At 37.4% G+C, this 14,249-nt stretch overlaps 1 protein-coding gene across 1 annotated transcript; it reads right to left on the bottom strand.

The window, feature by feature from the left end:
- Positions 1 to 12,894: 12,894 nt before the first annotated feature.
- LOC120858025 (olfactory receptor 9K2-like) lies at positions 12,895 to 13,875 on the bottom strand. The gene has a single exon (XM_040233922.1). The coding sequence runs from the start codon at positions 13,843 to 13,845 to the stop codon at positions 12,895 to 12,897; it is 951 nt and encodes a 316-aa protein (XP_040089856.1). The 5' UTR covers positions 13,846 to 13,875.
- Positions 13,876 to 14,249: the final 374 nt, after the last annotated feature.

Below are 14,249 nucleotides of genomic sequence, written 5' to 3' on the forward strand. Positions count from 1 at the left end.
ATGGTGACTGTAGCCATGAAATTAAAAGAAGCTTACTCCTTGGAAGGAAAGTTATAACCAACCTAGACAGCATATTAAAAAGCAGAGACATTATTTTGCATAATTACTTTGTAAAATCATTATGTCAAAGATATCTGCATATATAAAAATAAATATTTTACTGCTTTTTAAAGTATTTTTAATAATTTAGGTATATAGATCATTATTTTATTTGCTTAGGACATATGAAAACATGTATGTTCTCAACTTGTGATAATAATATCTGTATTTCAATATTACCTTGATGAGGAAGTAAATATTAAGAGCTGCTGTTACTCATTAAAATAATATTATATCTGAATGAATAATATTGTATCTGTGTGAATAATATTATACCATAGTTCACACAGATATTTTGTTGGTGTTCAGCTGCTAAGCCATGTCCAACTCTCTGACTCCATGGAGTGTAGCACGCCACGCTCCTCTGTCCTCCTGGAGCTTGCTTAAATTCATGTCCATTGAATTGGTGATGCCATCTAACCATCTCATCCTCTGTCACCCTGTTCTTTTGCCGTCAGTCTTTCCAAGCTTCAGGGTCTTTTCCAAATAGTCAGCTCTTTGCATCAAGTGGCCAAAATATTGGAGCTTCAACTTCAGCATCAGTCCTTCCAATGAATATTCAGGGTTTATTTCTTTAGGATTGACTGGTTTGATCTCCTTGCAGTCCAAGGGACTCTCAAGAGTCTTCTCCAGCATCACAATTTCAAAAGCATCAGTTCTTCAGAACTCAGCCTTCTTTATGGCTTAACCCTGACATTCATACATGATTACTGGAAAAACCATAGCTTTGACTATATGAACCTATCAGCAAAGTGATGTTTCTGTTTTTTAATATCCTGGCTGCTGCTGCTGCTAAGTCTCTTCAGTCATGTCCGACTCTGTGCGATCCCATAGATGGAAGCCCACCAGGCTCCCCCATCCCTGGGATTCTCCAGGCAAGACCACTGGAGTGGATTGCCATTTCCTTCTCCAACACATGAAAGTGAAAAGTGAAAGGGAAGTCGCTCAGTCGTGTCCGATTCTTAGCGACCCCATGGACTGCAGCCTACCAGGCTCCTCCATCCATGGGATTTTCCAGGCAAGAGTACTGGTGTGGGGTGCCATTGCCTTCTCCGAATATCCTGGCTAGGTTTGTCATAGTTTTCCTTCCAAGGAGCAAGTGTATTTTAATTTCAAGCTTCAGTCACTGTCTGCAGTGATTCTGGGTCCCAAGAAAATAAAATCTGTCACTGATTCTACCTTATTCCCTTCTACTTGCTGTGAAGTGATGGGACCAGAGGCCATTATCTTAGTTTTCTGAACACTGAGTTTCAAGACAGCTTTTTCACCTTCATCAAGAGATATAATAATTATTACTTAAATCAGGAAAAAAAACTTTAATTCTACAAAGCAATTAAACTTGTATTTGTCTGAACAAGATAACAGCCTTATTGAGTAAGTGGCAAAATGGAATATTAATGTTTGGTTACATAGAACACTTATCATAAAAAGTCTATTCTTTTCCAAGATTCAGGTTTTATTCTGAGATATATTACCCATAAAGTTACTGTAAAACAGAAGCCCATCATATAGTATTTAAGAAACAATTCTTTATATGGAAATTGTATCAATAATATTCTATTTTTCATTTCCCTATTTTCATCTTAGTATAAAATGATATATTTTATAATAATAAAGGCTGATACATATTAACAGTTACTATATGCCATAATCATTTTTAATAATGATTTTCAATTGAGGAAATTGAGACTAAGCAGTTTGGTGTAGCAAAAACTCTACACCAGTATGGCTCCAGGACTTAATTACCCAAATATATCTTCCAAAGCATGTGGCATAGTTTAAAAACATAATCTCACAAACATTCAGTTTCTGAACGGAAGTATGGTTATGGAGCCAGTCTGGGACATATAACAAATTTGACCATTCTTCTTTTATTATGTGTATAAATAATATTCTGTATTTCTATTTAAACACTTTAATAAATTTATTTTTGGTGTAGAGAAGGATATTTTAATAAAATTTTATTTATGGGTCTTTTTCTACAATTCACCAATATTTCTCTTAAAAAAGAGAGGAAGTAAAAGTTTTTGCCATATTTTCATTTTTTTTTCTTTTTTTAAAATATAAATTTATTTAATTGGAGGCTAATTACTTTACAATATTGTATTGGTTTTGCCATACATCAACATGAATCCACCACAGGTATACATGTGTTCCCCATCCTGAACCCCCCTCCCTCCTCCCTCCCTGTACCATCCCTCTGGGTCCTCTCAGTGCACCAGCCCAAGCATCCAGGATCATGTGTGAATACTAAATAAGAATCTAGGAATCTCATCATGCTAAATGATAAATGGGAGAGAACCACTTGTTTTATTTAAAATTTTATACACTTGTTTGTCATTGTTCTGACAATTGCCCATGTCAGGTCAGACCAAGTTACTTCTTCCATTTTTCTTTGTCTCACACATGAAAGTGAAAGTGAAAGTTGCTCAGTCGGGTCTGACTCTTTGTGACCCCATGGACTGTACAGTCCATGGAATTCTCCGGGACAGAATACTGGAGTGGGTAGCTTTTCCCTTCTCCAGGGGATCTTCCCAACCCAGGGATCAAACCCAGGTCTCCTGCATTTCAGGGGGATCCTTTACCAGCTGAGCCTCAAGGAAGCCCACACATCGTCTTGCACATGGGTTGTACTCAATTCCATAGTGACAAGGTTTTTCTCTCTTTCCCGAAACCAATACTAATAATTGAATTTAGGCAAAAGGGGAATTACTTCCAGAACTCATGGCTTCCCCAAATGCTTTAGTTCAATGTGAAACTCAGTTTCAACCAATTAAAATAATGATACTAATGATCATTTGATACTGTTACTTTGGGCAAATAAGTCAGATAACTCATGATAGGATGCAAAGCCAGGCAGGATCAAGAAATTACTGGTCTTCTGGTAAAATATTAGTCAATAGGGCCCCAAATTATATCAAAGTTTCTAATAAGTAATCATTTACTTTAGTTTATGAGATTTATTATTGTGATCATACAGTACCTTGCGTGTGTGCTCAGTCATGTCCGACTCTTTGCGACTCCATGGGCCGTAACCTGCCAGGCTTCTCCGTCCATGGAGTTTTCCAGGCAAGAATCCTGGAGTGGGTTGCCGTTTCCTACTCTAGGGGCATCTTGACCCAGGATTAGAACTTGTGTCTCTTGCATCTCCTGCATTGGCAGGCAGATTATTTACTACTGTGCCACCTGGGAAGCCCTTGATCATGTAGTACATTTTATACATACTAGATGTATTTCAAGCTCTTGTTTTCTTCCATTGATTTGCTTGTCTCTTCATGCTAGTATCACATGCTAATTGCACAACAGGATTTAATGCCTGACAGGGACACATCTTTTTCAAAAATGTCTCGGCTAATACTACCTCACTATTTCAGTGAACTTCATTCTGTTGTATTAAAAATACTTCTTATTTGCATTTTAGCAGAATTGCATTTAGTAAATCATTCATTTGTTTACAATCTTCATTTGTAAGAATCAGGTAAGAGTATTGCTTCTAGTATCAGATAGCTTAGCTGTAAGGCTATGCACCATGGAGCATAGATTTTGAAAACTTTTTGAATGATTTTAAGATTCAATGAACATTATTTTTTCCCTACTTAGATGTTAAGAATTATATAAAATATAAATTAAGCTTTGGGCACAAGAAAGTTTTTCAATTAATACTAGCTTCAACTATTATTATTATTACCATTATCAGTATCAAAATATCTTTTCCGTTAAAAGTACTACCTAATTACTGTACAGTCAATGGTATCGCTCAAGAAAGGATGTGCAGAACTGATCAGGATTCTTGGCGGGTTCTGTCTCCAGAAGCACAACACTTGATGCAGCTGCAGTTTGCTGCCATCTGGTGGTTGTTAATTGTCAACTCCGGGTAAATCTAAGGCACAGATTCTGGGTACTGTGATTCAATGGACTTTCCAGAATAATGGTTAATAAATCCAAGTATTTCTTAGTTACTTGGCTTCCACCCCCATCATATGGTCCTGAAGAGGAGAGGTTGGCTGAAAACATGCAAAGGCCCCAAAACCACCCTGTCTCCTGAGATAAAATTTGTTTCTGGTATTGTCAGTCCTATTTTTCTTGCCCTCCTTGTGTTCTTTCCCTCATCAAAAGTAAGGCCTGTAAGATATCATTCTGTTTCAAAAAAGGGGTGAATATAAAATGTAAAATATTAACCAATTATATTATATCTGAATTTGTCTTATCTGGGGGTAGCTTTTTATGTTTTTACTGGATTTAATTTTGAATTGTTGTGAATATATTCATCATCAAGACAAAGCACCATTTGGTTTCTTCATATTAATCATGGCACAATATAGACTCAAGCTGTCTTAATAGAATTAAAAGATGGGGACTTTTTCCTCCTTTTTGTTCTGAAGAGGAGATTTTAAAACACTGAAATTGTTCCCACTTTCAAGATTTGCAAGAACTGACAGGAGTTGCCATCTGACAAGGAGTTTTTATTATGAAAAGAATTTTGACCTATGATTCAGTCATTTTCAGTTCAGTTCAGTTCAGTCACTCAGTCGTGTCCGACTCTTTGCAACCCCATGAACTGCAGCACTCCAGGCCTCCCTGTCCATCACCAACTCCCAGAGTTTACTCAAACTCATGTCCATTGAGTTGGTGATGCTATCCAACCGTCTCATCCTCTGTTATTCCCTTCTCCTCCCACTTTCAATCTTTCCCAGCATCAGGGTCTTTTCAAATGAGTCAATTCTCTCCATCAGGTGGCCAAAGTATTGGAGTTTCAGCTTCAGCATCAGTCCTTCCAATGAATATTCAGGACTGATCTCCATTAGGATGGACTGGTTGGATCTCTTTGCAGTCCAAGGGACTCTCAAGAGTCTTCTCCAACACCACAGTTCAAACGTATCAATACTTTGGCTCTCAGCTTTCTTTATAGTCCAAATCTCACATTCATACACGACTCCTGGAAAAACCATAACCTAGACTAGACAGACCTTTGTTGGCAAAGTAATGTCTCTTTTTAATATGGTATCTAGGGTTGGTCATAACTTTTCTTCTAAAGAGCAAGTGTGTTTTAATTTCATGGCTGCAGTCACCATCTGCAGTGATTTAGATACAAAAAGGAGTGATGATCAAAATATTTCAGCTTGTTCTGTGATTATTATATAAATTATGTATATACATATAAAGCAACTTAAAAGTTGCTGTTTTACATTGATGGCATTCTAAATAAATTTCTACTCTCCCTATATGTTATATACTTGATATATATTTTATAACATTTGATATTTATTTTATACCATTTTATTTTGTGTATACCTCAACTAATTATTGCAGTAATTATTCATTTTACTAATTTTGTCTTTTAATCTTCATAGTAGCTTTTAAGTGGCTTAACCATTACTTTTACTATAATATTTGCTTTTACCAGTGAGATTTTTACTTTCAAACATCTCCTTTACAACATAGCAGTTTTTCTCTTTGATTTAAAAGTTTCTCTTTTTTATTCTTTTTCATATATTTTTCCATTATGGTTTATTACAGGATATTGAATATAGATCAGTGTGCTCTAAAGTAGGACCTTGTTGGTTATCTATTCTATATATAATAGTTTCCATCTGCTAATCCCAAACTCCCCATTTATGCCTCCTTTCCCCTCCCTCCACTATGGCAACCAACAAGTCTGTTCTCTTATGTCTGTGATTCTGTTTCTGTTACATAGATAAGTTCATTTGTGTCATACTGTAGATTCCACACACACGTGATATCATATGGCATTTGTCTTTCTCTTTCTGAAACTTTATTTAGTATGATAATCTCTAGGTCCAATACCACATTGCTGCAAATGGCATTATTTCAATTTTTATGCTCCATAATATTCCATTGTATATATGTTCAGTTCAGTTCAGTTCAGTCACTCAATCGTGTCCGACTCTTTGTGACCCCATGAATCGCAGCCTCCCTGTCCATCACCAACTCCCGGAATTCACTTAAACCACAATCAATATCTTTAACCATTCATCTGTTGATGTTCATTTAGGTTGTTTCCATGTCTTGCTATTGTAAATAGTGCTGCTATTACATAGGGATGCATGATCTTTTTGAATAAGAGATTTCTGTGGCTATATGCTTGAGAGTGGAATTGCTGGATTTTTTGGTAGCTCTGGTTTTAGGTTTTTGAGTAATCTCCATACTGTTTTCCACAGAGGATGCACAAATTTACATTTCCAACAATAGTGTAGGAGGGATCTTTTTTCTCTATACCTTTTCCAGCATTTATTTGTAGACTTCTTAATGATGGTCATTCTCACTGATGTGAAGTGGCCCCTCACTGCAGTTTTGATTTGCATTTCTCTAATAATTAGCAGTGATGAACATCTTTTCATGTGCCTATTGGCCATCTGTGTCTTCTTGGCAGAAATTTCTGTTTACGCCATCAGCACATTCTTTTGAGTTGTTTTTGTTGTTATTGTTATTAAGTTGTATGAGTTGTTTGTATATTTTAGAAATTAAGCTCAAAGAGTCACTTTAACACGTCTTATAGGTCAGGTTTAGTGGTGATGAATCCCTTTAACTTCTGCTGGTCTGGAAAACTCTTAATTTCTCCTTCAATTCTGAAGGATAATCTTTCCAAGTTAGAATATTCTTGTTTGGAATTTTTTTTTTCTTTTAGCACTATGAATGTATCATGCCACTCCCCTCTGTTCTGCAAAGTTTCTGCTGAAAAAACTCAATTGATAACCTCATGGGTACCCCTGTATGTATAACGTTGCTTTTTTCTTGTTCCTTTTAAGATTCTCTCTTTGTGGACTTCCCTGGTGGTCCAGCAGTCAAAAATCTGCCTTGCATTGCAGGGGATGTGGTTTCAATATCTGGTCTGGGAACTAAGATCCCACGTGCTGCAGGCCAGCTAAGCCTGGATGCTGCAACTACAGAGTATGCTCTCCCTGAAGTCTGTGCACCAGAACTAGAGAGCCCCTGCACCATGCAAGGAAGATCCTACATGCTACAGCAAATAAATAAACTTTTTTTAAAAACGAAGATTATCTTCAGTTTTTGACATTTAAAATATAATGTGTTTGGCGTGGTTCTCTTTTCATTTAACTAACTTGAAACTCTGTGTTTCCTGTACCTGGATGTCTGTTTCCTTCTTCAGATTATGGACATTTTCAACCATTACTTCTTCATATAGTTTTATTCCCCTTTCTCTCATTCTTTTCCTTCTGGAAACATGTTTTACTCTGCTTGATGTTCTTACATGTTCTTCACTTTTTAATATACGTTTTTAATGAATTTTGTTTTTTGCTGCTCGTTTGGATGACATTTTTTCTGCCCTTGCATTCCAGGTGATGAGATAAAATTTATATTTGAAGGCAGGACAAGAAAAACTAGACATAAAATTCTCTCTGTGTGTCTATTTGGCCTCCTCCCTCCCTCACTAATATGCAGTGTGCATCTGCAATACACATTAACCTACAGACTGTGGCCCACCAGGCTCCTCTGTCCATTGGATTCTCCAGGCAAGAATACTAGAGTGGCTTGCCATGCTCTCCTCCAGGGAATCTTCCTGACCTAGGGATTGAACCCATGTCTCTTATGTCTCCTGCACTGACCTCCTGTTCTTTACCACTAGTTTCACATGGGAAGCCCCTACATATTAACCAGAGGTCCTCAAAGATGGGAATGCCTGCTTGTCCAAAAAGATCACCTTCACTGTAACTGTCTCTCAGATTATAAATCTCAAATAAAATTCTCTTTTTTCTTCTTAACTTGATTATTAATTAAAGTTTCATCCACAGGTCATTGATCCAATCTTCTGCACTTCTAGTGTGTCGCTGAATCCCTCCAGTGTATTTTTCAGCTAAGGTATAGTAAGTTGCCTACACACTAATGAAGTTCTGTTCCTAGAGTGCATTAGTAAGTTCAGTTTGTTTGTGTAAGTCCAACAAAGTTAGCCTAGGTACTCAACTAACACAGTCAGTTACATAGTACTGTACTCTAATAGGTTTATAATACTTTTCAACAAATAACATATAAAAAACAAAAGTGAAAGTGAAGTCGCTCGGTCATGTCCGACTCTTTGCAACCCCATGGACTGTAGCCTATCAGGCTTCTCCGTTCATGGGATTTTCCAGAAACATATATAAAAAATAAAACATTTAAAATCTTATAGGACAGTATCTTAAAAGTATGAAAGGCACATTAGTATAGCAACAGCTGGCCTACAGGGGCTGTCACTGAATGAACAGGCAAGAAGACACTGCTTGAGGAGCAGGTTTCTGGGTAAGGTCAGTAGCCTATGGTCTTCTGAATACTGAACGTCTATCTTCGGGGAGACTGGAGCAGCAGTAATACTCCTGGCCTGGCATGCTAAGGATAGAGTGTTTACCCTATGAATGAGAGCTGGGTAGAGCTCATCAGACGTATTAGCTACTCCAGCCTTGAATAGAGGAGTAAGCTCCTTCAGCGTGGAGCTGGAAGGGATAAGCAAGGTTGCGGCAACTACAATCAAGGGGACATGGTAACCTTTGACTGGGATCCAGGGGCAGAGGGATCTCTATGTTCCTGCCTGCACTTGCCTGACTGCACTTTTACCTCTGTTGGGATGACAGAGGGCAGGGAAGGAGTGGGTCCTGCCTCAAATGTCATAATTTTCTCTTCCTGAGATTTAGTAGATTTTGTTGGGTAATAAATTTTTGTTTCTTTTTTCTTCATTTCCAGATGTTTCCTTGGTTGTCTTTTCAAAAGTCAAACATGTATTTATTATAAGATCTAAGCACCTCAATCCTCAACATTTACCAAAGATAAAGGAAAACAATCTAGGCAAATACATATGAACACACACCAGCTTTATTCACAATATCTAAAAACTGCACACATATCAACTGCTCATTTAAGAGTTCATAAACAAAATTTGCACATTGGAAGATGGACTACTACTCAGCAAGAAAAAGAATGAGTTACTTATATATGACAAAATGAATACATCTTAAAATAATTTTACTCAGTGAAAGAAGCCTGAGAGAAAAGGCACATACTGTATGATTCCATTATACATCGTTCAGATCACTGGTTGTCTGCAGATGGGTTTAGAGGGAAGCATGGACTGAAAGGAGGCATAATCGACCTTCTGGAAATGAAGGTAGGATTCAGTATCTCAATGTGGTGGTGTTTTTATTGATGCCAAAACTCACAGAATGGTGCACTTTGAGTGTTTATTTCACACCAATTATTCCTCAATAAAGCGTTTGGAAAAAAAAAAGTGAGTAGATCTTTTTTTAGATTCAAAGATTTCCATTTTAGAACAAAGACTCAGAAATATCTTTTTTTTCTGAACGAAGTTTTCATTTTCACCTGAAAAATAGAAAGCTACACAAGGAAATGGAAAATTTACTCTTTACTTACTTATAATATGATATGCATTTATTATTTGAATAATAAATAACACTTATTATTAACTAATTTATTTAGTTATTTCTTATATAAAATCTGAATATTAAAAGTAGGGTAAAACTTTTAAACATAATTATTCTTAGTGTAGTAGCATCTGGTGAGGATTCAATACCATGAACACTATCATTTAAATAAAGAAAATCTTACTAGTTATGATACCATGCTGCTGCTGCTGCTGCTGCTCTGATGCTGAGTCGCTTCAGTCGTGTCCTACTCTGTGCGACCCCATAGACGGCAGCCCACCAGGCTCCCCCGTCCCTGGGATTCTCCAGGCAAGAACACTGGAGTGGGTTGCCATTTCCTTCTCCAAAGCATGAAAGTGGAAAGTGAAAAGTGAAAGTGAAGTCGCTCAGTCGTGTCCAACTCCTAGTGATCCCATGGACTGCAGCCTACCAGGCTTCCCCGTCCATGGGATTTGCCAGGCAAGAACACTGGAGTGGGGTGCCATTGCCTTCTCCATATGATACTATAATCAGCTATAATTATAAATGTAATATCAAAAGATGAGTAAAGAAGTAATGATGTTTTAGAAGAGTGTGCTCTTTAAGAAGTTACTTAAGCATATTTTACTGAAGTACAGACTCTTTGGGCATAAATATGTACAGACTCTTTCACACAACATTGAGTCCTATATGGAACAAGCCTTCAATGAAAGAGGCTCCTAATTCTTTTTAATTCCAGCTCACCTAAATCCCAGGCACGGGGTCTTTGCCCATTAGCCATTAGTAATCTTTGATTAAACTGAGAAGCAAGAGTTACTGCAAAGTCAAGACAGTTGACTATGGAGCACATAGGTAAAACCAGGATTTGAATGCTCAGTCTGACCTGATATTATTTTCTTAACTCTTAATGATTAACAATATAATTCCTATTTCCTCCTCACATTATGAGGTAGCATTTCCACAATGAAAGATGCTCAAACATTAGAAGTCATTATTCACTTCTACCCAATTCCCATTTTATCAACCATCAATTGATATTCAGCTCAGTTTTTCATGGCTTTAAAGATATTCCCTCTCTTTACTGTCTCCTGTAAGACTGCCATTGTTCTAGACACCAAAACCTCTTTCTTGGACAATCACACACTTTCATTGATTATCTTCTTCCATGAATATTTATAGAAGTTACCAGTGTGACTTTTGATAAAATGCCAATTTGAAAATGATATATTCTTTTAAAAACATCCCCAGTGCTTCCGCACTTCCTATAGAATAAAGGTCAACTTCTTTGTTTTATGTATGCACAATTTTCATGAATTTCCTTTTAAGTCTTACCTCTCACTCCCTTTCTTGTGCATTAAAAATCAGGTGTCAAACTTTAGGAAGCTTAACATATAGTTATTTAATTTCCTTTGCACAGAAACTTCTCTGCTTCATCGTGCTCACATCCACTTATGTTTTAACATGTACTTTTGAAGTTTTCCCTGATCATTTAGGTCACTCATCTGTAGAAGCTGCTCTCCTTTGATATTTTCTACATATTCCTTTACTCACTGGGTTGATCATATGACATGTTAGCTCTCTATTCAGCTATTTCCCCCTCAGTTTGTGAGTTCAAGTACAGAAATTACTTATATCTAGGAATTTTTATAGGGCAAGTTCAGTTTAGTTCAGTCACTCAGTTGTGTCTGACTCTTTGCGACTCCATGAATCACAGCACACCAGGCCTCCCTGTCCATCACCAACTCCCAGAGTTTACTCAAACTCATGTCCATCGAGTCGGTGATGCCATCCAGCCATCTCATCCTCTGTTGTCCCCTTCTCCTCCTGCCCCCAATCCCTCCCAGCATCAGAGTCTTTTCCAATGAGTCAACTCTTTGAATGAGGTGGCCAAAGTTTTGGAGTTTCAGCTTCAGCATCAGTCCCTCCAATGAACACCCAGGACTGATCTCCTTTAGAATGGACTGGTTGGATCTCCTTGCAGTCCAAGGGTCTCTCAAGAGTCTTCTCCAACATCACAGTTCAAAAGCATCAATTCTTCTGCACTCAGCTTTCTTCACAGTCCAACTCTCACATCCAAACATGACCACTGGAAAAACCATAGCCTTTACTAGATGGACCTTTGTTGGCAAAGTAATATCTCTGCTTTTCAATATGCTTAGGGCAAAGAGTACATCAAAATTCAATAAATATTAATTTGATGAATGAATACTAAGGTATATCTAATAAAACATAAATTATTTTTATTCCTATTTATTTTTATTACAGTGTTCTTTTGAAAAGGGAGAATATTCAAAAGTAATTTATCAGTTTAGCAGATCTCCAAATGAGGGGGAGAAATAATAATGATTCAAGTCAGAGAAACCATGAAATAAATGTGTCACTCACGTAGTCTCTGAACAATTAAGAGTTACATACAAGTCACCCTTTAGATTCTGTGTACTTCAGATCACCTGATTCTCCCACTAAACATTCATGAAGATTTCTCTAGTAAATCTCATATTTGGTTTTCTCTTGCTTATTACATCAGATCAATCTTATTACATCAGATTACCTCTATCAATTACATACATATCCACATAACACGTTACTGACTCAAGACTAATAATACATATAAAAGAAGCAATCTCAGAGAGACAAGCAAATTTGGAATATATTTTCCCTAAAATGAAATTCAGTTCAGTCTCTCAGTCGTGTCCGACTCTTTGCAACCTCATGAATCACAGCACGCCAGGCTTCCCTGTCCATCAGAAAATCCCTGAGTTTACTCAGACTCACATCCATCGAGTCAGTGATGCCATCCAGCCATCTCATCCTCTGTCGTCCTCTTCTCCTCCTGCCCCCAATCCCTCCCAGCATCAGTCTTTTCCAATGAGTCAACTCTTTGCATCAGGTGGCCAAAGTACTGCAGTTTCAGCTTTAGCATCAGTCCTTCCAAAGAAATCCCAGGGCTGATCTCCTTCAGAATGGACTGGTTGGATCTCCTTGCAGTCTAAGAGACTCTCAAGAGTCTTCTCCAACACCATAGTTCAAAAGCATCAATTCTTCTGCACTCAGCCTTCTTCACAGTCCAGCTCTCACATCCATACATGACCACAGGAAAAACCATAGCCTTGACTAGATGGACCTTCGTTGGCAAAGTAATGTCTTTGCTTTTGAATATGCTATCTAGGTTGGTCATAACTTTTCTTCCATGGTAATAATTATTTTTACCCATAATTAAGGTGAAGTAAAGAGAAAGTCATTTCATTCACTCCAAAATCAACATCCAGACAAAATATATTCCAAATGTACTTTTTGGTTTTAAGTACATGGTATTCAAATAAACTAACTCTCTAAGAGTAAATATTTCTAAGATCAATGGGTGCATTTTTTGAGTCAGTGCTTCCCCAAGTTGTTATAAAGCCTGTGTCTTTCAGGTATATCACTGTTAAACAGAAATAAATAAAAATATATTTTCCCCCAGGATCTTCCTCAGAGCTTCTTTGACATCTTTGTTTCTCAGAGAGTAAATCAAAGGATTCAACATGGGAGTGACCAGGGTATAACACAAGGAGGCCACTTTACTGAGCTCAGGAAATGTGTCAGGAGTGAGATACATAAAAGAGCCAGCACCATACAGTATACTAACGACTCCCAGGTGGGAGCTGCAAGTGGAGAAGGCTTTCTGACGTCCCTCAGTGGAGGGTATCTTTAGAACTGTGGACACAATATACAAATAAGAAACAATAATAACTATGATGGTAGGCAAGATAATGATGCCAGATAAACAGAAAGAAACCAGTTTATGGATGAAGATGTTAGAACAAGACAGTCTTTGAAGTGGACGATCATCACAGTAAAAATGTTCAATGGTCCGAGATGCACAAAAAGATAAAGTAAATGTCATGCTGGTCTGAAGAATTGAGCTGATACAGCCACAAAAATAGGAACCAGCCACCAACTGAACACAGAAACGTGTTGACATCTGGACAGGGTAGAGGAGTGGGTTGCAGATGGCAATGAAGCGGTCATAAGCCATGGCTGCCAGGAGAAACCCCTCAGTCACAATGAAGAGGGCGAAGAGAAAGAGCTGGGTCACACAGCCTGCAAATGAGATGGACTTGCTCTCAGACCAGAAGTTGATCATAGCCTTGGGTGCAATAACAGAAGAATAGAAGAGATCAATGAAGGAGAGGTTGCCTAGGAAGAAATACATTGGTGTGTTCAGCCGGGGATCAGTCATAATAATGACCATCATGCCAACATTCCCTAGAAGGATCATGGCATAGATAAGCAGAAATAGCAGGAAGAGGAGAATGTGGAGCTCTGGGAGAACCCTGAAGCCTACGAGAATGAAATCAGTCACTTCTGAGTGATTGGTTGTTCCCATGTCACCCATGGCAGACACCTGCTGAGAGGCACAAGGCAAAATAAATGAAACTGTGGCTTTGATTCTAGTGCTATCAATACTGTCTTAAATGTAGATATATATGATTAACAACTTAATGAGATATTGCATACAAAACAATCTTATTGTCAGGAAGATGCAAGATTAGGGATTAGATGTCATTAGACTTCTGAAACTATTAGTCTATTAAGCAGTAAAGGAAGCTCTTTGGTTATTTTATTTAAATCATATTTTTTTCAGGGAAGTAAATAAGAAAGTAGCATATTTTCCTGTGTAATTTTACTCACATTCTGAATTTCTATTTTTAATATGTTTATAGTTAAAATTTATGTTCATCTAAAATAGAAGTATTATGTAGCAATCTAAATTAGAAATATTATACATTATCTAAAACA

Source organism: Oryx dammah, unplaced genomic scaffold (assembly GCF_014754425.2).
Source record: "Oryx dammah isolate SB20612 unplaced genomic scaffold, SCBI_Odam_1.1 HiC_scaffold_29, whole genome shotgun sequence".
NCBI lineage: Eukaryota > Metazoa > Chordata > Mammalia > Artiodactyla > Bovidae > Oryx > Oryx dammah.